Source organism: Pongo abelii, chromosome 10 (genome assembly GCF_028885655.2).
Source record: "Pongo abelii isolate AG06213 chromosome 10, NHGRI_mPonAbe1-v2.0_pri, whole genome shotgun sequence".
Classification (NCBI taxonomy): domain Eukaryota; kingdom Metazoa; phylum Chordata; class Mammalia; order Primates; family Hominidae; genus Pongo; species Pongo abelii.
This window is the reverse complement of record NC_071995.2, coordinates 45,603,206-45,625,155: the sequence shown is the minus strand read 5'-3', so window position 1 is coordinate 45,625,155 and position 21,950 is coordinate 45,603,206. Positions and strand designations below refer to the sequence as shown.

General features: G+C 44.4%; 1 protein-coding gene across 6 annotated transcripts in view; it reads left to right on the top strand.

The window, feature by feature from the left end:
- The window catches only part of VDR (vitamin D receptor), a 104,229-nt gene that overhangs the window by 22,302 nt on the left and 59,977 nt on the right, over positions 1-21,950 (top strand). The window contains exon 1 of one of the 6 annotated variants that reach the window (XM_024256328.3): positions 18,505-18,729. In XM_024256328.3, the coding sequence (XP_024112096.2) occupies positions 18,543-18,729 (187 nt within the window). In that variant the 5' untranslated portion in view covers positions 18,505-18,542. 6 annotated transcript variants of the gene reach the window in all.

Below are 21,950 nucleotides of genomic sequence, written 5' to 3'. Positions count from 1 at the left end.
GATTAAGATGCACACCATTACATCAGAAGCGCCCTGCATTTTCTCCTCCAACAGCTCACCATTATCCTAAGCTTTGTGTTAATCATCCTTTTTATACTTTTGCCATCTGTGTGATTGAGTTTTAGACTAGTAAATTTCCTCGGTGTCTTTGAACTTGTACTTATCCAGCCCTAAAACTGTCTATGGTCTCTGGGGATGCATGTGAAGAATAGCAAAATCATGTTTAAGAATATTTGGAAATCATTACTTTCTTATAGCACTGAACACTATTTTGGCTCAGGAGATAATGATATATTTGTATCCCTAAATGCTAGACTCTCTAATCTGGCCTGTTTTAAACATTAAATAAATGAAACCATTCTGTATATAGTCCATCACTTACCTCTTTTCTCAGTTTTATGTTTGTGAGACTCACACATGTGGATATGAGTTGTAGTTATTTCATTTTCTACTGCCATATAGTATTCCATTTTGGAACATGCCACAATTTATCTATTCTTTATTCCATTGATGAATATATTTTTAAGTTTTTTGGCTATTATAAACAATTTTTAAGTGAATGTTTTGCACCTGTCTCTTGGTGCATGTGAACAACAGTTTCTCTGGAGTACATAACTCAGAGTGAAATTGCTGGATTATAAGGTCTGAGCACATTAAACTTCACTAGGTAGAGAGCAGCTGTTCTTTATCGTGGGTCCAACTGACCCACCAGATGAGAGTTACAACTGCCCCACGTCTCTGCTAAAACTTGAGTTGACTGACCTTTCAACTTGGGAGATGTGAAATGATATCTTATTGTGGTTTTAATTTGCATTTCCCTGATTACTAATGAGGACTTTTTCCCCTCATATGTTTACGGACCATTTGTGTTTCCTTTACTGTGAAATGCCTACTCAAATCTTCTGCTCATCTTTTTATGTAATAGTTTACATTTTTATGATTGACTCATAGCCATCCTTTATATATCTTGATATTGATCTGTTGTTGGCTAACCATGCGGCAATTATTTTGTTCCACTCTTTGGCTTGTCTTTTCACTATGTTGTTGTCTTTTTTTTTGAGACGAAGTCTCACTCACTCTGTCACCCAGGCTGGAGTGCAGTGTTGTGGTCACGATCTCAGCTCACTGAAACCTCTGCCTCCCGGTTCAAACGATTCTCCTGCCTCAGCCTTGTGAATAGCTGGGATTTACAGGTGCCTGCTACCATGCCAGGCTTATTTTTGTATTTTTAATAAAGATAGGATTTCACCGTGTTGGCAAGGCTGGTCTCAAACTCCTGACCTCGAGTGATCAGGTCGCCTGCCCAGACCTCCCAAACTCTTGGGATTATAGGTGTGAGCCACTGCACCTGGCCATTGTCTTTTTATAGCAGAGATTCTCCACTGTGACATAGTCAAATTGGTTAGTCTTTTAGTTTACCCCTTTTCTTTCTTGCTTAAGAAATCCCCCTTTTAAAACATACAATAAATTTTCATTTTAGAATAGTTTAAGATTTATAGAAAAGTTGAGGCCATGCCTCAACTGCTGGCTCATGCCTGGAATCCCAGCACTTTGGGAGGCCGAAGTGGGTGGACTGTGTGAGCCCAGGAGTTTGAGATCAGCCTGGGCAACATAGAAAGACACTGTTTCTAAAAAAAAAGAAATGTTGCAAGAGTATGAAAGAGAGTTCTTATATACACTTCACACCTAATTTCCCCTATTGTTAACATCTTACATTATAATGGTGCATTTGTGACAACTAATGACCAAATATTGCTATATGATTATTATCTGAAGTCCCTGCTTTATTTGCATTTATTTAGCTTTCCTGTTTTAGGATCCCATCCAGGACACCACATTACATCAGCCATCATGTCTCCTTTGGCTCCTCTAGACTATGATGGTTTCTCAAACTTCCCAAGTTTTTGATGATCTTGACAGTTTTGAGGAGGACTGGTCAGGTATTTTTTTAGAATGTCCTTCCACTTGGGTTTGTCTGATCTCTTTTTTTCACAGTTACACAGGAAGTATGTGTTTTAGGGAAGAAGACCACAGAGGTAAGCTGTCATTTTCATCATACCCTATCAAAGATATATGCTATTAATATTAACTTATCACCAATAATGTCCACCTTGACCACCTGGCTGAGGTAGTGTTTGCTAGTTCTCCTCACTGTAAAGTTACATTTCTCACCCTTTTCCATACTGTGCTTGTAAAAGGAAATAATAACATGCACACCACACTGAATGAGTAGGGAATAATGCTTCACCTCCTTGAGTGGGTGGTATCTATGTAAGCTATTTGGAATTCTTCTATAGAGGGGATTTATCTAATCTCCCCTACTCATTTACTCATTCAGTCACTAACTGATATTTATTTGTTTATCATGAATATTGATTTATGAAACATGGGTGGTAGAAGCAAGTTTTCACTATTGGAGAGGGAGGTTACAGAAAAGCAAGAAAACAAGGCTAGAATGAACCTTGGAGTTCTGGATGACAGTTAAAAACATTAATATGAACTCATGAACTATGTTGCCCAGGTTGGTCTCAAAATCCTGAGTTCAAACGATCCTTCCACTTTTGCCTCCCAAAGTGCTGGGATTACAGGTATGAGGCACGAAGCACAACCCTTTAACTTTTTCTTTTTTTCTGAGACAGAGTCTCACGCTGTTGTGCAAGCTGTAGTGCAGTGGCATGATTTTGGCTCACTGCAGCCTCAACCTCCCAAGCTCAAGTTATCCTCCCACCTCAGCCTCCCAAGTAGCTGGGACCACAGGCATGCACCACCACACCTGGCTAATTTTTGTATGTTTTATAAAGATGGAGTTTCACCATGTTGCCCAGGCTGGTCTCAAAATCCTGGGCTCAAGTGATCCACCTGCCTCAGCCTCCCAAAGTGCTAGGTTTATAGGCATGGGCCACTGCACCTGGCCCTAACTTTTTAAATAGGATGCTTAACACATTAATTTTGAGCTTTAAAAAAAAATTAATGTAAACATTCGCAACTATAGCACATGGACTCTAAAGCCTGATTTCCTGAGTCCAATTCCTAGCTCTGCTACTTCTAGCTGTGTGACTTCAGTTAGTTTTTTTTTTTTTTTTTTGTGCTTCAGTTTCCTCATTTGTACCTGCCTCAAGGGTTGTTATGAAAATTAAGGCTGGGTGCGGTGGCTCATGCCAGTGGTCCCAGCGCTTTTGGAGGCTTAGGTGGGTGGATCACTTGAGCTCAGAAGCTCAAGACCAGCCTGGGCAACATGGAGAAACTCTGTCCCTACAAAAATACAAAAATTAGCCAGGCATGGTGGCATATGACTGTAGAGGCTGAGGTGGGAAGATCATTTGAGCCCGGGAGATTGAGTTTGCTATGAGCTATGATCACTGCACTCCAGCCCAGGTAACAGAGCGAGACCCCATTTCAAAACAGAAAACTTAAATGAGTAAAACATGTAGAGTACATAAAACAATGTCCGCCACATAGTAAATGCTAAGCAAGTATTAGTATTATACACATCCCTCTAAGTACCATTTTAGTTGCATCCATAAATTTCAATATACAGCATTGTTATTATTATGTTCTGAGTATTTTCTCTTTTACTCTATGGTTTATTCTTCAGAAATACATTTAAAATTTCTGGTTGGAAAAGGTTTTTCCTGAACTCTTTATTATTGACTATTGTGGTGTTCAGTATTTCCAGTTCTCCTCCCTTCCTGGACCTATGAAAGGGTTACTCACTGACCCCTGAAGTTAGTTATGGCTAAGTGACTTACTCTGATCAATTAAATACATACAATTAAATGCTTTTACTGCAGCATGCGATCTTCCATGCTCTTTCCCTTTCCACAGGGATTGGGGAAATACATGTTGACATGCAAGTGCCAGCAGTTCAGACTAGGCTACAACACTGAGACCCAGGTGGAGAGCAGCTGCCCTGGAGGGCTGTCTGCATGTTGAGCAACGTATAAACCTCTGTTGTGTCAATCAAGCTACTCAAGTTTTGATTTTATTACCACAGCATCACCTAGCCTATCCTGTTTGACATTATTTCTTTTTAGGTAAATTGGGGTCTAAGGATACAATCAGGATGAAAGCAATCCTTTAAATTTGTTGAAACTAGCTTTATGGCCGAACCTGTGGCCAATTTTCATAAACATTTACAAACATTCCATTTAGGGTTTGAAAAGAGTATTCTCTAATTGTCGTATGTTATGTTCCTTACATGAATATTAAATCAAGCTTGTTAATTGTCTTTTCTATCCTCATTCATTTTTCGTTCCCTTAATCTGTCACTTCTCTAGAGTTGTGTGTTAAAATCGCTCACTATAATATTGAATTTCTCCTCTTATCACACTGTCACTTTGCCCCATACTTTTAAGACTGTGTTATTAAATGTATACAAATTTAGAATTATTTTAGCTTCCTGGTTAATTGAGTTAATAACATGTATCTGAAATTTTAAAAACCCTATCTTCATTCTTTAATAGAACATTTACTTAATTACAATTTGTTGACATATTTTGATATATTGCTACCACCATCTTAAGTGCTGTGTCCTATTTTTCTATTTTTCTTTAAATATACCTTTATTGACCTCTTTTGTTCTCCTTTACTTGGTTTGAAATTATATAGTCTACATGTGGTTTTTTTTTTTTTTTTTTTGAGACTGAGTCTTGCTTTGTCCCGCAGGCTGGAGTGCAGTGGCATGATCTTGGCTCATTGCAACCTCCACCTCAGTCTCCCAAGTAGTTGGGATTACAGGTGCGCACCACCAAACCTGGCTAATTTTTGTATTTTTTAGTAGAGATGGGGTTTTGCCATATTGGCCAGGCTGGTCTCAAACTCCTGGCCTCAAGTAATCCACCTGCCTCGGCCTCCCAAACTGCTGGGATTATAGGCGTTAGCCATCATGTCTGGCATCTATATCTATTTGTGATTATTTTCCTAGCTATTTTTATATTCATTCTTACCCTAATAAAGTCTGTAATTAATCTATACCTGCACCTGCCTCCTAAACAATACAAAAATTTTAGAATACTTTAACACCAATCTGTACAACCCAGATGATTTTAATATCTATTCTTTTAGTTCTAGCCTTTCCTTACCACACATAAATATTGGTTTGGTAAATGCTAACCAATATTAACTGTTTAAAACAGTAATTATTATTTTTAAGCAGAAGGAAGATGATCTTAGAATAAAGATATTCATCATTGCTTCTTGCATGTCAGATGGCCAATCTAAGATCATTTTCCTTCTGCTTAAATTATTTAAAATTTTCTTTAATAAAAATTCCAAAAATTCTTGAGAATTTTCTTTAATATCTGTTAGTTGTAAATGCTCTCAATTTTTATTAGAACATATTTTTGTTATGCTCTTATTATTGAAATATAGTTGCACTAGATACAAAATTCTAGGTTCACAGTCATTTTCTTTTAGCACCTTGAAGATACTGCTATATCCTTCTCTCATGTGGCCCCATTATTGCTGTCGAGAAGTCAACCATAGTCTATTCACCATTCCTTTGTAGGTGATCTTTCTCCTTAGTAGCTTTGTTTTTTTGAGACGGAGTCTCACTCTCCCACCAGGCTGGAGTGCAGTGGCGTTATCTCGGCTCACTGCAACCTCCGCTTCCCAGGTTCAAGCGATTCTCCTGCCTCAGTCTCCCGAGTAGCTGGGACTACAGGCGCACACCACCATGCCCAGCTAATTTTTGTATTTTTAGTAGAAACGGGGTTTCACCATTTTGGCCAGGATGGCCTCGATCCCTTGACCTTGTGATCCACCCACCTCAGTCTCCCAAAGTGCTGGGATTACAGGCGTGAGCCACCGCGCCTGGCTCTCCTTAGTAGCTTTCAGTCTTCTCTTTTTTCTTTGGTGTTTTGTTTCTCATGATGTTCCTAGATTTGAATTTCTCTTTATTCATTTTGTTGGATTCACTGTGCTTCCTGCAGCTCAAGATTCGTGTTTTCCACAGTTTTGGAAATATCTGAGTTATTGTTTTTTTGAATATTACCTCTTCCCTATTTTTCTATTTCCTTCTAGAACTCTATTTATGAACAATTCAATTTTCTTACTTTCTCCTCTGTACTCCTTAACCTTTCATATTTCCATGGCTTTGTCTTTTTGGTCTACATTCTAGACAATTTTTTTTGCTCTAGCTTCCAGCTTACTATTTTTTTCCTCAGCTATGTCTAATCTGCTGTTTAATCTACCCACTGAGTTTTCAGATTCAACCCTGGCCGGGCACAGTGGCTCACACCTGTAATCCTAGCACTTTGGGAGGCTGAGACAGGCAGATCACAAGATCAGGAGATCGAGACCATCCTGGCTAAATGGTGAAACCCAGTCTCTACTAAAAATACAAAAAAATTAGCCAGGCGTGGTGGTGGGAGCCTGTAGTCCCAGCTACTCGGGAGGCTGAGGCAGGAGAATGGCGTGAACCCAGGAGGTGGAGGTTGCAGTGAGCTGAGATCCCGCCACTGCACTCCAGCCTGGGCGACAGAGCGACCCTCCATCTCAAAAAAATAAAATAAAATAAAAAAAGATTCAACCCTTATTACTTTTTATTTCTAGAAATCCCTTCTGGTTCTTTTCTGAATCTTCTTGGTGATCTATATAGTCTCTTGCTACCTGCCCATTTTTGGAACTTCTCTTTTATTTCCTTAAACCTATTAAAATTAGTTACTTTATATTATATCTGAGAATTTAAATATCTGAATCCTTTGTGGGCTTGTTTCTGCTGACTCTTACTCATTATGCTTTATTTTCATGTGTTTTGTGACTTTGACTGTGAGCTGTAATTATATGTGAAATTTCTTCTGTGTCAAATCTTTGAATACTGGGGTGATGTCCTGCAGAGATTTATTTTTGTATTTATTTTGTAGAGACGGAGTCTCACGTTATTTCCCAGGCTGGTCTTGAACTCCTAGGCTCAAGCAATCCTCCCACCTCAGCCTCCTAAAGTGCTGGAACTACAGGCATGAGCTACTGTGCCTGGCCAGAGAAGATTTATATTTGATTCCACTAGTTATCTGAGTAGTAATAGCCTGGGATCATTTTAAATTACATTTTATGTTTGAGAATTTTTTTTCTTTAATCACATAGCATATAAATTTGGACTGCAAATCCAGATAGACACTAGCTTGTCGTTGTGAATTTTAAGGGGACATTTATTAGTTCTCCAACCATCCAGAATTGCCCAGGCCAGTTTCCCTGCTGTCCTCTTCTTTGTGCGGGTTTATTTCTCATTCTCTTTACACAGAGAGTCCTGGAACCCAGCTTATGCAGATTGATCCCTTGGCTTTATCTCCCATCCCCATGCCCTGCGAAGCCATTAAAGTGAAAGAAAGCTCAAGGTTCCCAGGGTTCTGCAGGAACTCTCCAAGTTAAGGTGAGCTTTTGTCCTGGCTTACCAACCTGTGTTCCTATTTTCGCTTCATTTTGAGTTCTGCAGATTTCTTTCTTTGGTGCCAGCCTGGTGATAAATTTAAGATTTTAGAAAATTATTGCTTCAATTGGGAGGCTCATTCAGGGTGCCTAATCCACTCTATTAGAAATGAAACGTCTTTCTCAAGGCTGAGTTTAAGATGAAGGTAATGCTATCTTGACACATCTTTGTCAGTTGTTCTGGTTCCAACACCACTTGACTCTAAATGCCCTCTACTTAAAGGGCGTATACTGTTTGGGAGAAAGAAACATAGCAATAAATCCTTAATTACTACAGATTAAATGTCAACGGATCATCTAATGCAGTAAGATAATAAGAGATTAGAGGGAGACTACTATTAACCACAAAGCAAGAATTGTATCTCCCCACATTCAGAGCTTTGATAAGGAAGTAAACCAGCTGTAGGCACCAAATCAGCCTCTCTATTGGCCCAGATTGCACTGCTACAATCGAAAGAGTAGAACATATCAGTCCAAAGTTTAAGACTCCTGGAATAGGGGGAAAGATTGGTAAGGGAAAGGTGATGTCAAGACTCTTGATTCTCTAGGGCTTCAGCCCTCAGTATGGCAGAAATGATTGAATTTCTTCAATTGTCTCCAAGAAGCAACAGTGGGAATTTTGACATTGCCTCTGGGATTCACTTGTAATTCCTATCAAGATTAAGCATAAGATTCCTGGGAAGAGGAAAAGAGGACAGGGAACTGGGATATTGTTGAGATTACTTCAAGGATATAGAGAAGAGATTCAGAGGCCAGGCGCGGTGGCTTATGCCTGTAATCCCAGCACTTTGGATGACCAAGGCAAGAGGATCGCTTGAGCTCAGGAGTTTGAGACCAACCTGGGCAACATGGTGAAACTCTGTCTCTACAATTAAATACAAAAAGTTAGCTGAGTGTGGTGATGCACACCTGTAGTCCCAGCTACTCGGGAGGATGAGGTGGGAGGATTGCTTGAGTCTGGGAGGTCGAGGCTGCAGTGAGCCGAGATCACACCACTGTGCTCAGCCTGGCAGACAGAGTGGGACCCTGTCTCGAAAAGAAAGAGAAAAGATTCAGTTATTGTGATGCATTGTTCTAGGTCCAGCATGCTACCCAGAACCTTCATCCTAGCCCTGCCAGGAACCGACAGTGGGTGTTTTCATGGCTGGGCACCGGAACTACTTGTTTAAATGTTCCCTCTCACCCCTCTTCACCTAGGTTTTAGGTTTCACTGCAGGGAAAGGAAGGAAGAATGTCAGGGAAAGTACTGGAAACTGGGATGTTGACCTCTTACCTGAGCAGGTCCAAGTCATAGATTCACTGACCATCAGCTCTCCATGGCCTTTAAGCTCCACCACTCAACAGACGAGGATCCTGGTGGTGAATAAGGAGCACAGGTACAGGAGGTGAACTGGGGAGCAGAGAGAAGATGGAGGAAGGCTCTAAGAGGGAGAACTTGGCTTGTCTGCATAGAGCAGAAGGGTGGGGAGAGGGAGTTAAAAGGGTAAAATGGTCAACTGAGGTGAGGCCCGTGAAGAAGGAATGGAAACCCTCTTCACCACATTCTTTGGCCTCATCACCACATTCTTTCTGGACCTGGTAGTGGCCACTCAGAGTTCTGCCTGCTGAGGTTCCAGGAACCACAACTGAGGGGCAGCTCTCCTGGAGAATAGGGGTTGACGGGAGGTCCATGGTGGTGGCCAAGTGAAGAAGTGAAAGGCTACTCTCCTAATGACCCAAAAGTGGCTACCACACCGTCTCCTGCAGATAGCCATTGCCGGGAGAGCCTGTCCTGTTTATATGTCCGGTTTAATCTGGTCAAAGACCCATGGCATCAGACCCTTGGCAATCCCAGACCCAGAACACCATTTGAATTCTACTGGGAGCCTGTCTTAGATTCTGCTTAAATAAGCCAGGCAGGTCAAAGAATTTATCTTCTCAGGCTTCAGTTTCTTCAGCTGTCCTGAAGAGGATCTTGACCACCAAATAGCGTATGGAGCCCTTGTTACACATACAGCAGTGACTTAGGCACTGGCGGATACAAAGACATGGTGCTCACCCTAAAGGAGCTTCTGATCCAGCTGTCGCTGTGCCATCCATCACCCAGGGGTCATCTTTGCAGGGGGCAGCCCAGCTCCTCATGCTGCCCCTGTGGGGAGGGTCACTCTGAACATCTCTTTCCCCATTCTGTAAAATGAGAGAAATAAAAGTCCTCTCCACATTGTGGAGTCAGTCTCTCGAGAATGCTTCATAGACTAGATTATTTTAAGTGAGCTTTTAGTGGAACTCTCACACACATAGAGAAAAGTGCACAAATGCTAAGTGCAGAACACGGTGGTGAATTATCATAAAGTGAACACACATAGGTGTCCACTACAGGTCAACAAATGGAACATGGTAGAACGTGACCACTGCCATGGAACTCCCCTCCTACTCTCTCCTAGTCATTATCTCCGGCCTCCTTCCCAGAAGTAAGCGCTGTTCTGGCTTCTAACCCCAGAGATTCAGAGACTAGATTTTAAACTGAATAACCTACAAAATAATATGAGTTGGTAGATGCCAAGCAGGGCACCGTCACAGGGCATTGTGATTCTAATTTCCTGAGATCCTCTTTATTCTGGGGCTGCAGATCCACAGCAGATGCTTCTGGGAGCACTTTGGGAAGTTGTGAGGCATTCTCCCAAATAATTTGAGCATCTATCTCAAGAGCCAGAAGGCCAGACTGCAGCTTGGAGAGGTAATCCAGGTCTACGGCATTGTGGATATCAGCATCCTGCCTTCCACGATAATCCACAAATGCCACCTGGGTCTGTTCACACCACCAGGGCATCATCAGGCCCTCCTCATGTCCCTGGTGTGCTCATTAGCTTGCTGCATGGAGCTGCTTAAAGATTTGATGTACCTTTCAGTGGAAGTGGACAATAGAAGTATAGAAGTCTTCACTTGATAGGTGTAGGCTACAGCAAACTGGCCGGCAAACTGGCCAGCAAACTGGCCCTGGTACCAAATAGAAGGACTCCTGCTGCCTGAGAGGGGCCTTCTTAAGAAGGAAGCAGCCTGGACCTTTGCTAACTGCACTGATCCTAGCAGCCTCCCTACATGGCTTTTAAAGTACCAACTGATACTTATAAATAGCTTTCAAAAAGCAATCTGAACACAATCTTTAGCTGAAATAAGACACAATTTTTCTGCAGTACAAACCACATTTCACATATCCTAGAGCCTTCAGTTAACCTTCGTCTTCACCTACAAAAAGGGAATATAAATCCCATGCATAGCCAGGCATGGTGGTCATGCCGGTAATCCCAGGACTTTGGGAGGCTGAGGCAGATGGATTGCTTGAGCCCAGGAGTTCGAAACCAGCCTGTGCAACATAGTGAGACTCTATCTCTCTAAACAACAACAAAAAAAACAACAAGAAAAATGCCATTCACCTCTTGTAATCAAGAGATAAGGCCCACAAAGGACAGAGTTCTTCCTGGATGTGGAATACAGTTGGCATAAAGCACAAAACATTATCTTAAATGCTTTACTCTAAAAATTTCAAATGCCCTGGTGCAAACAGCTCCCGTTGTTGGGTCTGACTCTGTGCCCCCACACAGCAATGGGCAGCCCAGATCTCAGAGGGTTTGCAGACCTCCTGAGATACACAGTAGCTACACCCTTGGCAATTTTTTCCAGTTAATTCTCTTCTAGGTCTTGTGAGATGGATTTGCCTCCCTTCTCCTACTTATCACAAAGAGGAAGTGGCCTATTGGAGGCAATCAGTAAAGGCTTCATGATGCCAATATCTCATAAGACCCCAGGGTCTGGAGGCCACCAGTTCTCTCAGCTGATCAGAGCCGCCCACCTCAAGTCAAGGACCTCCAAGAAATTAGGCTACGTCTAAAATATTTTAGGCAAAGGGCAAAAATAAATTGACTTTGTGTATCAGAGGCAAAGCCATTTTAAGAATAGGTGACAGTATAGCTGATAGACCTACAGATATTTAAAAACATCACAGTCAGGCCAAGCACTCCCTTTCCTTTTACCTCTCATATCCCCTTCTTTTGCTCCCTCCTTCCACCCTAATCAGAGAGATGTGAAGTAATATCTTGTTGAAACTCCAGGGGCCGTGAGAGTTTTAAGGGGCTTTGCTAATTACTACAATGAATAAATATTAACTATTAAGTTAATAAATATTAACTATTAAGTTAATAAATATTAACTATTAAGTTAATATTTATTGAATACTTACTATGCACCAGGGACAGTGCTAAAGGCTTTATATAGGTTATTTTACTTAATCTCAACAACCCCATGAAGTCAACAACTCTATGACTATTTTTATCCCCATTTTGCTGATGGCAAAACTGATGTTCAGAGAGATCAAATAATTTGCCCAAAGTCATTTGACCAATCAGAAGCAGTCCAAGCCCAGCCTCTTTACCACTACACTATAAACTTGACTTGCTGCCCCCACTCTCCCTGTAGTTTAAATCCCTGGAGCCTTGTAGAAATGCGATAGGGAAGGCTGGATGTGGTGGCTCACACCTGTAATCCCAGCACTTTGGGAGGCTGAGGCAGGTGGATCATTTGAGGTCAGAAGTTTGAGACCAGCCTGGCCAACATGGTGAAGCCCATCTCTACTAAAAATACAAAAAAAAAAAATTACCTGGGTGTGGTGGTGCATGCCTGTAATCCCAGCTACTAGGGGAGGCTGAGGCAGGAGAATTGCTTGAACCTGGAGACAGAAGTTGTCGTGAGCCGAGATCATGCCACTGCACTCCAGCCTGGTAAACAGAGTGAGACTCTGTCTCAAAAAAAAAAAAAAAAAAATGTGGACAGGGACATTGTCAGGTACATGGCGATTACGAATCCTATTCATTTATATTTCAAAGGTAGGGGTTATTTCAAACCCAAGTGTAGATAGGCCCAGCTAAAGACCAGGCCCCCAGCCAGACTATACTAAACACAGAAGCTACAACTCCTAGAGGGAGACTTTCCAGAGAGGAAGAGAATGGAATGTGGTGTCTCTGAGCCAGTCTGTCTAGTTCCTGTTCCTAAGATGAATGTTTCCATGAAATGGAAGCCACTCATTACTGTTGATGATGAATCTCACCCTGTGTAGTGTGACTTCAAATGTTAACTCATGATAGTACTTTGAAAATAATATTCATATATGGGATCACAATTTTTTTTTTGCAATAGGGTTTTTAAATTAAAAACATTTAGAGACAACTTCTTGGCTGTTGGACACATGGATGATAACAAAGCAACACACCACCACTATCACACAGTCCAGAGCAAATCCAGCTGGAAGTGGAGGTGGACACCAGAAACAACAGTTTTAACAATGGCAAGATTTTTAATGACATAGGACAATGAGGCAAACACAACCAAAAGGGCAGCCATGCTTGGTAGTAAGTTTGTCCCAGGCCAGAGGCCAAAAGCAAAGGAGAAGGGCTGTCAACAGCCACATCTTTCTGGAGTTGGGGCCCCAGGGGAGAGTTGTTTAACACATTCCTGGGCTGCTTACGGAATGTCCTTCCTGTTCTTCTGGAGAAAAAAGCAGGCATGCCCAAGATTAGGCTTGTGGGGCTTCTGCTCATTGCTATGAAGGAGGTCATTGCCCAATCATCTTCCGTGAAACTTTCCTCTGGGGACGGGGAGCTTCTTTCAAAATAATCAGCTTTTCTCTACTGACCTCTTCAGCTGCAATGTGACACTAACTCCATTTTCACCTGCTCCCAAGATACTGACTCCCATGCCATGGAGCCCCTCCACTTATCTCCAACCCTGGGCTCCTCCACAAGACACTCTTCCCTAGAGAAGCAGAATAAGAATTCCCTAAAGGCATTGGGAATGAGGCTTGCTTCATCTCCCTACAAGAGTACTCATGGTGGTTGCAAAACCCACAGCCATAGTTAATCACAGATGGGAAAGGACCCTGAACCTCTAGTCTATTTTGCTGGTCTCAATGGTTGGGGTTGGGGCTTGGAGAAGAGTCATCATTGTTTGCTTGGATTTGGACAGGAGCCCAGCAAATACCTAGGAGCCTGGGAGACAGTTCTGAGCTGCGTTTTCTTGGAGATGCAGGTGGGAGTTTAAACCTTTCTCTGTTTGGCCTCTAGGCTCTACTTTACCATGCCAGCAGACGCTGTGTGTGGGCCAGCAGGCTGGCAGCCTGGGGCTTGAGGATGTGGGAGCAGGTAGGAAAGACAAATGCCAAAAGCCCCGAGGAAGAAGACATGAGCTGGGCTACTGGGAATGGAGCCCCTGGAGCCAGATGGATTTGGAGTGAATAACTGGTGGTGCCCTACTCTTTCTAGGACAGGCTGAGTCTGTGTGCATTCACTTCTCATGACATTGCACAGGACTCCTTGGAGCTGTTCTGTTCTGTTCTGGAGCAGTCAAGATTTCTGAGACGCCATAGGCATCTTGAGGCTAAAAGAACCCCACAAACCTGGAAAATACTTGTGAGTGGTAATATATCAGTTGAGTAAAGGCCACAAAAGCAAACTTTGGGTGGATACATTCTGCCTCAGTGACCTAACCCTGACCATGCACCCTTGGAGGTAGAATCACCAGAACCATCATGTATCTCCTGCAGGGTTCTGAGGGGGCTATGTGTAAGCCATTGATGGTCTCTCAAATGTATTTCTGTGAATCTCGTGTTCCAGGTTCTAAATGAGGGGGTCCTATGGTGAGAGGGACTTGTTCTGTCATTCAGAAAGGCAAGATTCCATCAACTCCCTGGATGGAGTCTTCTGTCAGTTGGCTACTCAAACAATAAAGTCAGCCTAGCCCATGATCTAGGGCAGGATTTTTTTTTTTTTTTTTTTTTTTTTTTTTTTTTTTTTTGAGACGGGGTCTCACTCTGCCTCCCAGGCCTCAAGCATAGTGGCATGATCATAGTTAACTGCAGCCTTGACCGCCCAGGCTCAAGCGATCCTCCCACTTCAGCCTCTCAAGCAGCTTGGACTACAAGCACACACTACAATGCCTGGATAATTTTAAAATTTTTTGTAGAGATAGGGTCTCACTATGTTGCCCAGGCTGGTCTCAAACTCCTGGCCTCAAAGTAATCCTTCCACCTCAACCTCCTAAAGTACTGGGATTACAGGCCTGAGCCACTGTGTAGGGTAGGATTTTTAATACTGTATTTTGGGTCACAACCCATTAATGGGCTGTGAAATAAATTTGGTGGATCCCGAAAGGAAAGAAAGGAAGGAAGGAAGGTAGGAAAAGAAAGGAAAGGAAGGAAGGAAGGAAAAGAAAAGAAAAGAAGGAAGGAAGGAAGGGAAAAGCAAGGAAAGAAACGAAGGAAGGCAGGAAGGAAGGAAGGAAGAAAGAAAAGGAAGGAAGGAAGAAAGAAAAGAAAGAAAGAAAGAGAAAGAAAGAAAAAGAAAGAAAGGAAGAAAGGAAGGAAGAAAAAGGAATGAAAGAGGGAAGGAGGGAGGGACGAAGGAAGGAAAAGAGGATAGAGAAAATAATAGAAAACATTGTAGAACATCTTTTGTATCAGGAAACATATATATTCCTGAGTAAACTAGGTCACAATAAAAACTTATTTCTTATTATCGGTTGCAGTTAAACATTTGAAAAACACAGTCCTGGGAAGACCCCTTGGTTTGCTTTCATTGCTACAGCTTCTTACATTTATTCATTCTATTTTGACCATCTGGAACATAAATAAGGAGAGTCATCCCTGATCCTTTTTGTCTTAACATGGGTTAGGAGATATAAATGAATTAATCTTTCTGAACTTAATGTGTGTTTTTAAAAAAATCTCTAAAGCAAGGGAACAAACTGAAAAGATGGCCTGATCCCTTCTGTCTTTCTAACTCCACACTCATGTCTCTCAGAATGTTCTCTGGGTGTTTACTGAAGAGAGGCTTCTCTTCAGTCCTACCGTGCTCATAACCATAAAATATTTAAGGGGGAAAAATGGTCCTAAAAAGGGAAAAACAAACAGTTAGATGGGAGTGTTCCAGAGAGAGCTCAAAGGGCACATTTTTACCTGCAGAGCAGCCTTTAGACAGCTCAAAAAACCTCTGTCTATGGGGACAGGGTCTCTGGGAGACTCACAGGGACAAAGTGACCCACTCTAGCTCTGACACCACAGCAAGAAGTTCAGAGAGCATCAGCCAGCCTCGAGGACAGCGGCCAGGCTGCAGAAAAGGAAGCCCAGAGATGAGGACAGGCTGCAGTCCTGTGACCTGACTGTAGCCACAACTGCCCAGGCCATCCCCAGGTACCTGGAGCCTGGCAGAGAGGTCAAGAGATCAGGCCCTGCCTTTCTTTGGAGTCTGTGGAATGAAATGCACAGGAATGAAATGAATGAAATGAAATCCTCAGCCTAGTAACTCTGGAATCTTTCCATCAAAGTCAGATGCACCGGGAAGGGCTCTTTTGTTTCTATATAGATTTTTGAGTCTATAGCACTATAGCAGAGTATCTAGCACACCACCAGACTTGGCTAATATTAACCAAGCAAGTGCTTACTAGATATATCCTGATGTAATTTGGCAGAGACGAGTACTGACAAAAAACAATCTGTACATCCCAATAAAGACCACTACCCATCCCAGGGATGAGTGAGAATATGAGAAATGTTAACTTCAGGGAAAAGAAAAATTAATGTCTTCTGCAGAGGTTCTGGTACATGGTTTATAGAGAAGTCAAGATAGGGGAATTTAAAATTATTAACTCTGTAGTGCAGGAATGGTGCTTGTCATCAAGGCATCAAGAGAACACGGTGTGGGACAGCAACCTCCCTTTCCAGTTGTATACCTGGCTAGGGAGAAGTAGGGTCCAGAGACAATTAGGGATTACAACAGAACACAGGAGAAGTGAATCTCCTATGAACTTGCTTTTATACTTTCACAAAATAACCTTCCTTCTAAGAATAAAACAGGCAAAAAAAATCTATCTTTGTTCAACGTAAATACAAGATGGTTCATTAGCAGGTGCCAAACCATGCAATATAGACAATGCATGCGCTACAAAGCCCAGAGAATTGACAGTTCCTTTCCTGGAGATGTTGGAAAATCCTGATGGAATAGGCAGGACCTGACAGAGGAGAGGGTCTGGAGAGGTGGATGAGAGAGAACAGTTCAGGTATTGGGGGAATATGAGAACATGGTTACAGACAAGGTGATGGGGCTGATGACGGCATGTGCTGGGGACCGTGATGACATCTATAATCTTGCCCATCTGCCAAATGCAGAACCTCTGAGTTCTCCAACTCTGTGAAAAGTGCATGCATGGAAATTTTCTTTTTGTTTTTTAGAGGCAGCATGAAACAGTGGGATGTGCAGAGAGAAGACCTGGGTCCAGTAGCTCTGACACTCCTCAGCTGTAGAAACCTTGACAACTCTGCACATCAGTTATACAATGGAACAGTATTTTTTATTCTTCATGTCTGAAAAGGCTATGATAAAGATCAAGTAAGATATTCCAAAGAAATTTTATACTATAGTGCAGTTTACACACGTGAATTACAAGTACCTTTCCTCCAACAAAAAGCTGTGAAAAAAGACTAACTATCAATTACTACGGAATACTTAGTATGCATCTTCCACCATCTTTTGATAAGGTTTATTTGCAAGATGTCAGGCCAATCAAGCACCACAAAAGTGACTTCTGAGTGCTCAACCTCTTTCAGAGGCACATGAGACTTCCAGAGAATGTCCCAAGATATTGGCGGTTGGAAATTTCCTCTTATGCTTTTCTTCCCACAAGAATCACCGCTAGCTTTCCCACGATGCTTTGGGCAAGGGGATTCTTCCTATTACTTTCATTACAGGTAGAGAATCCATCCATCAAACTGGCAGGACCTCTAAAGGGGCACTTCATCTGCTTCTCAGAATAAATGGTCCATTCCCAAGTTCAGTCAAACGCTGTGCCTCTCTTCTGTCTTTTGTTTAAGTCTTCCCAGAAAGTTTCCATGATACCTCCATAATGAACTGTTTCAGTGCTTAACAAACTTCACTGTTGGAAGGTTCTTCCTTCTGTTTAATCTCAGTCTATTTCTTTTAACCCTATTATTGAGTTGTGAGGGGCTGGTTATGATGTAGTCCAGCATAGCTGTCTCAGAAATGGTTCAGAGACCATTGCACCAGCAGATTTGCTGGGCTCTAGCACTAGTCCTTCATTGATTAGCTGAGTCATGTTGGGCATATCACCTAAATTTTCTATGCCTCAATTTCCCACCCTTTCACCTTGTCCCTCTGAGCCATGGTTTCCTCCTCTGTAGGAGGCGAATAGCAATATCTTCCCTGGCTAAAGGAGGTCATCGACTGCTGGATGATTTTGTGGGCATTTCTATTCCAGAAGATTATGTTGTAACTACTATTTATTTATACTTTCTCCCACTGCACAGTGAGTTCTAAGAAGAGGGAACCCCATCTTTTTCACCTGTCCTCTAGCAGATAGAGCTGTGGCTATCACATAGTCAAGGAAAGCAGAGAATAACTTTAAGCCAAAATTTTCTGTGGTGAATTTTCCGCAGCCATCCACAATTCCAGGTCTCAGGAGGTACTCTTTATCTTTTCCCTTCACGCCGATGCCACAGGGGGGAAGGGGGAACTGGGGACCAGGGACCAGGGAAGCTGAGACTCAGCTCCCTTGGGTGAGATTCGCGACAGGCCGGGAACGTGGTCAGCCGCGGTCGCTGCCAAGGTGATATCGGGTGGGAGCGATGATGTAACTCCGGTTTCCACTTCGGCCCCCCGGGATCTTTTACCCTAATCTGTGGGATCAGGCTGAGCTTCCTGGCGTTCTGCAGCAGTAACAGGATGGCGAACGGAGCCCGGGATTTCCCATTCGTGCGGAGCTAGCCGCCGGTGCCAGTCGGCAGGCGCCCCCCAGCGTCCCGCGGACGACGAAGTCCTGGCCTGGTCAGCCCAGGTGGGGGTGGCGCACCTGGCTCAGGCGTCCGCAGCAGGCTGGGTAGAACCACGGCAGGAAGGGTGGGGGGCTGCATCCCCGATTAACGCAGGCCGAAGCGGGGATCCGCACCTATAATCATTGACAACTCTGTCCCACAGAGGGCAGAAGCGTGCCTTGCCCTATGTGCGACGGTCGATGAAAGTTTCACGAGGTAGTCTCTAAGGCTACAGCGTGGCCTATAGGGTGGTTGATTCCAAGTCAAGATGGTTGCAGCGCCAACGGAGCTGCTGGCAAGAGAGGACTGGACCTGTGGGAGGGGCGGAGGGGCGGGGCGGGGCCTGATCGAGAGGCGGGGCCAGGTGCTGGGCTGTCTCTGCTTGTCAAAAGGCGGCAGCCGAGCCGTGTGCGCCGGGAGCGCGGAACAGCTTGTCCACTCGCCGGCCGGACCAGGTGCGGACCCGGGAGCAGCGGGGAAGGGGGTCTCAGGATAGGGACTCGGGGTCGGGGCGTCGGGGATACCGGGGCCTGAGCGCCCGGGTGCTAGCATTAGAGTCTAAGTCGCAGCGGTAAACTTGGCTACTGAGGTCCGGGCTGTCGTGCCATGAGGCTGGGACACTAAGGGGCACTGAAGTTTGAGAAAGCTGAAGTTCGTGCCAGGCTGGCGAGGGGATCGGCGACATCCTCGGTGCTTAAGCGGCTTAAAGGAGAAATGCTCCGCTAACACAGTGCTCAGCACTTGGGCAACAAGAAGCATTTGTTTCCTTCCTCTGTCGGGGCGCCTTGGCATGGAGTGGAGGAATAAGAAAAGGAGCGATTGGCTGTCGATGGTGCTCAGAACTGCTGGAGTGGAGGGTGTGTAGCCTTATTCATTATCTTACAGGACCCAGGTATGCTCACCTGTGGTGGTGGAGTTGGGTCTTTTAAGTAATTTTTTTTTTTTTTACTTTTCTTTGAACTACCAATGAGTTTAGACCTGATTGGCCCTATTTTTTTCAGGAGAGCCTGTCAATACATGTTCAGAGGAACTCAGGGGCAAGCATTTAAATGAGGAAGGGGCTCAAGGAGTAGTTTCTGTTTGAAAAGTGAGGTGCCCTGGATCTGTGGGTGGTGGTGAGGAAGATTCAGAAGTATCTAGGAGGGAACAGCCTGTGGTCTCCAGGGCCAGTGTACAACTGCCCCTCCTTCTCTTCGCCCAGGGACCAGAGTCTGAGACCTAGCCTGGGCTGGGGGAGCCTTGGGTCTCCAAGCCCAGGCCCTTCTCACAGTTTCTCCTCCTCCTCCTCCTCCTCCTCCTCCTCCTCCTCCTCTTGTTCCTCCTACTCCTCTATGCATGCGGTGAGTGAGTCAGCCTCCTGTCTGGGCTCAGTTGCAGCCAAAGGGGCCAGAGCCCAGGCAAGCAGTTGGGCAGGCATTTTCTGAGCATTGCAGAAGCTCTCCTGGGCAGAGTTCAGCTCTGCTCCAGCTCCCTGCTGGAAGGTGGTCTTCCTCATGGGCAGGGGCTCAGATACCCAACACAGCAGTGCTTATGGAATGGCTATGGGATGATTCTAGCAGGAGGTGACTGTGAAGGGATAGTGGCTTTATGATAAATCTACATTTCATCTTTCTCCTAGGATAAGGAGGTGCATCCCAGCACTGCAGGCTTTTCCAGCGCTTCCTTCCATTTCTGCCTAGTGGTCTCATTAGCGGCCCATCTCTGCTAGTGAAGGGGGTGAGCAAAAGAAATTGAGAAAGTCTGGGGCCAGAGAAGTCATGGTGTTGGCAAAGAAGGCTTTAACCCAGGCTAGGGAGTGAGGGTGATTTGCTGGGGTAGAGATGGATTATCTGAACATTGGAGCCTCAATTCTATGGGCTGAGAGTGCTGTGTGTTGAGAGACCTGCCGTCCCTTCCCTGTCCAAGTGCTGGAGGGAACTGTGAGTCTTTCTGAAACAGTCTCAGGGCTGTCATGCAGCCAGACCAGAAGGTAGTAAAACTGCACATTTCTCCCTGGCTTTTGTTTTGGGTGCTAGAGATCGTTGAACAGAAGTAGCCCTCCCTACAGAGTCCGTGGCCCCCACTCAGTAGCCTCTCTGGACCTATTTGAGAAGAGTCCTGGGAGGCCAATCCAGCTGCGGGGCTGACTCAAACTGCAAAAAGCTGGGGAATTCACAGTCTATGCTCTGGCTGGGTCCCATGGCTTTGGGTTTGGCTGGTCCTGATCAGCTGTATCTTGGACCCTTACCAAGCTAAAGGAGAAACTAGAAAATGGGGTAAGAAAGGAGGGAAAAAAATGACAGTTAGAAAGCCTTCCCAACCCTTTGCTCCTCTTTCGGCAGAGGCCATCAGACTTTGTTTGTATAAACATTATGGAAGGTCGGGTGCTGTTTGGGGTGCCCTGATAATTTGTGTTTATGGTTTCTCAGTATTCTTCCCCTATTTGACCTCAGAACTGATCTCTTTTGTAACTAAGCCCCAGAGGAAGCTCCAAAAGGACCTCCTGGACCCCTACACTCTACCCCCAGAACAGATGGCAGGTGTCCAAAGCCCAGGCTGTGAATGGAGAAAGGCCTGGGGCCGTGTGGGCTACATCAGGTGGCTACTACATCAGGTGGTTATCTAAGACAGGAAATGGAGTTCCCATTGTTTCATTCCTTACCCCACATCCTAAAGAGGCACCGCTGTCCTGGCTGGGATAGGCATCTGGAACCTCTGCTAGAAACTTGCTGTTGCCTATGCAGCAGTCAGGTCCTAGGGGCCAGAGAGCTAGAGACAGGAGGACCACCTAGATGATATTTGGTGTGTTGTTGAATAAAGAATGACAGGGCTCCAGCTTCCATTTGTCCAATTCTGTTTTGGATGCAGGTAGAGGGAAGTGAGGAATTGACCAGATTTGATTAAGAGCCTCTTGTGTGCCCAGCATGACTCCAGGCCCTCTGAGGGATAGCAGGAAGCAGAACCCACCAGACCAGGCCCCTGACTCCAAAACAGTTTGAGCCCCAGGGTGGGCAGCAGTTCTCAGGCTCTCCCTCCACTATTGTCCAGTTCTGAGAGGATCCAGCTGGGCTGAAGCCAACCTGGCTGCCACTCTGGGCCTCCAAGGCCTTGCTTGTTGTTTTGCTTCCCTCTGATTTGTCCCTAACCTTTTCCTGTGTCAGTGCCCTCCTGGATATGCTAGAAAGAGTGCCTGTGTAATGTATCTTGCAAACTGGGATACTTCTGAGAGTGAAACGGGATTCCATGCATGGTTATACCAGGACAATGGTCATAAACCCAAACTCTCCAGGGAAAAATGGAATATTAATCACCCTAGTGATCATCACTCCAAACTCAGCAGAGGTCACAGCAGTGATGAGGGGATGATGAGGTTGGGGGAGGCTTAATGCTTAAGGGAAAACAGGGATAGCTTAATTCTGAGGACAGCCCCCAACACCCTAGCCTGCTCCCTGGTGTTATCAGCCAATTCTCGTCTTTTCCCTGAGGGCAGCACTGCTCCCGGCCACCCTGTCCTGCGACCCATCCCACCACTCGTGTGACTTCCCTTCACCCTTGACTTGTGACTGGCCTCACCTTTGGTTTTCCTGCCCCACCCCAACCTCAGACAGGGACAGGAAGGTCTGCCAACTCCTCTTCAGCTTCCCCTGGGGAAATTGGGGTTCATAGTGGAGCCAAGACTGGGCCTCACGTTTCCTCT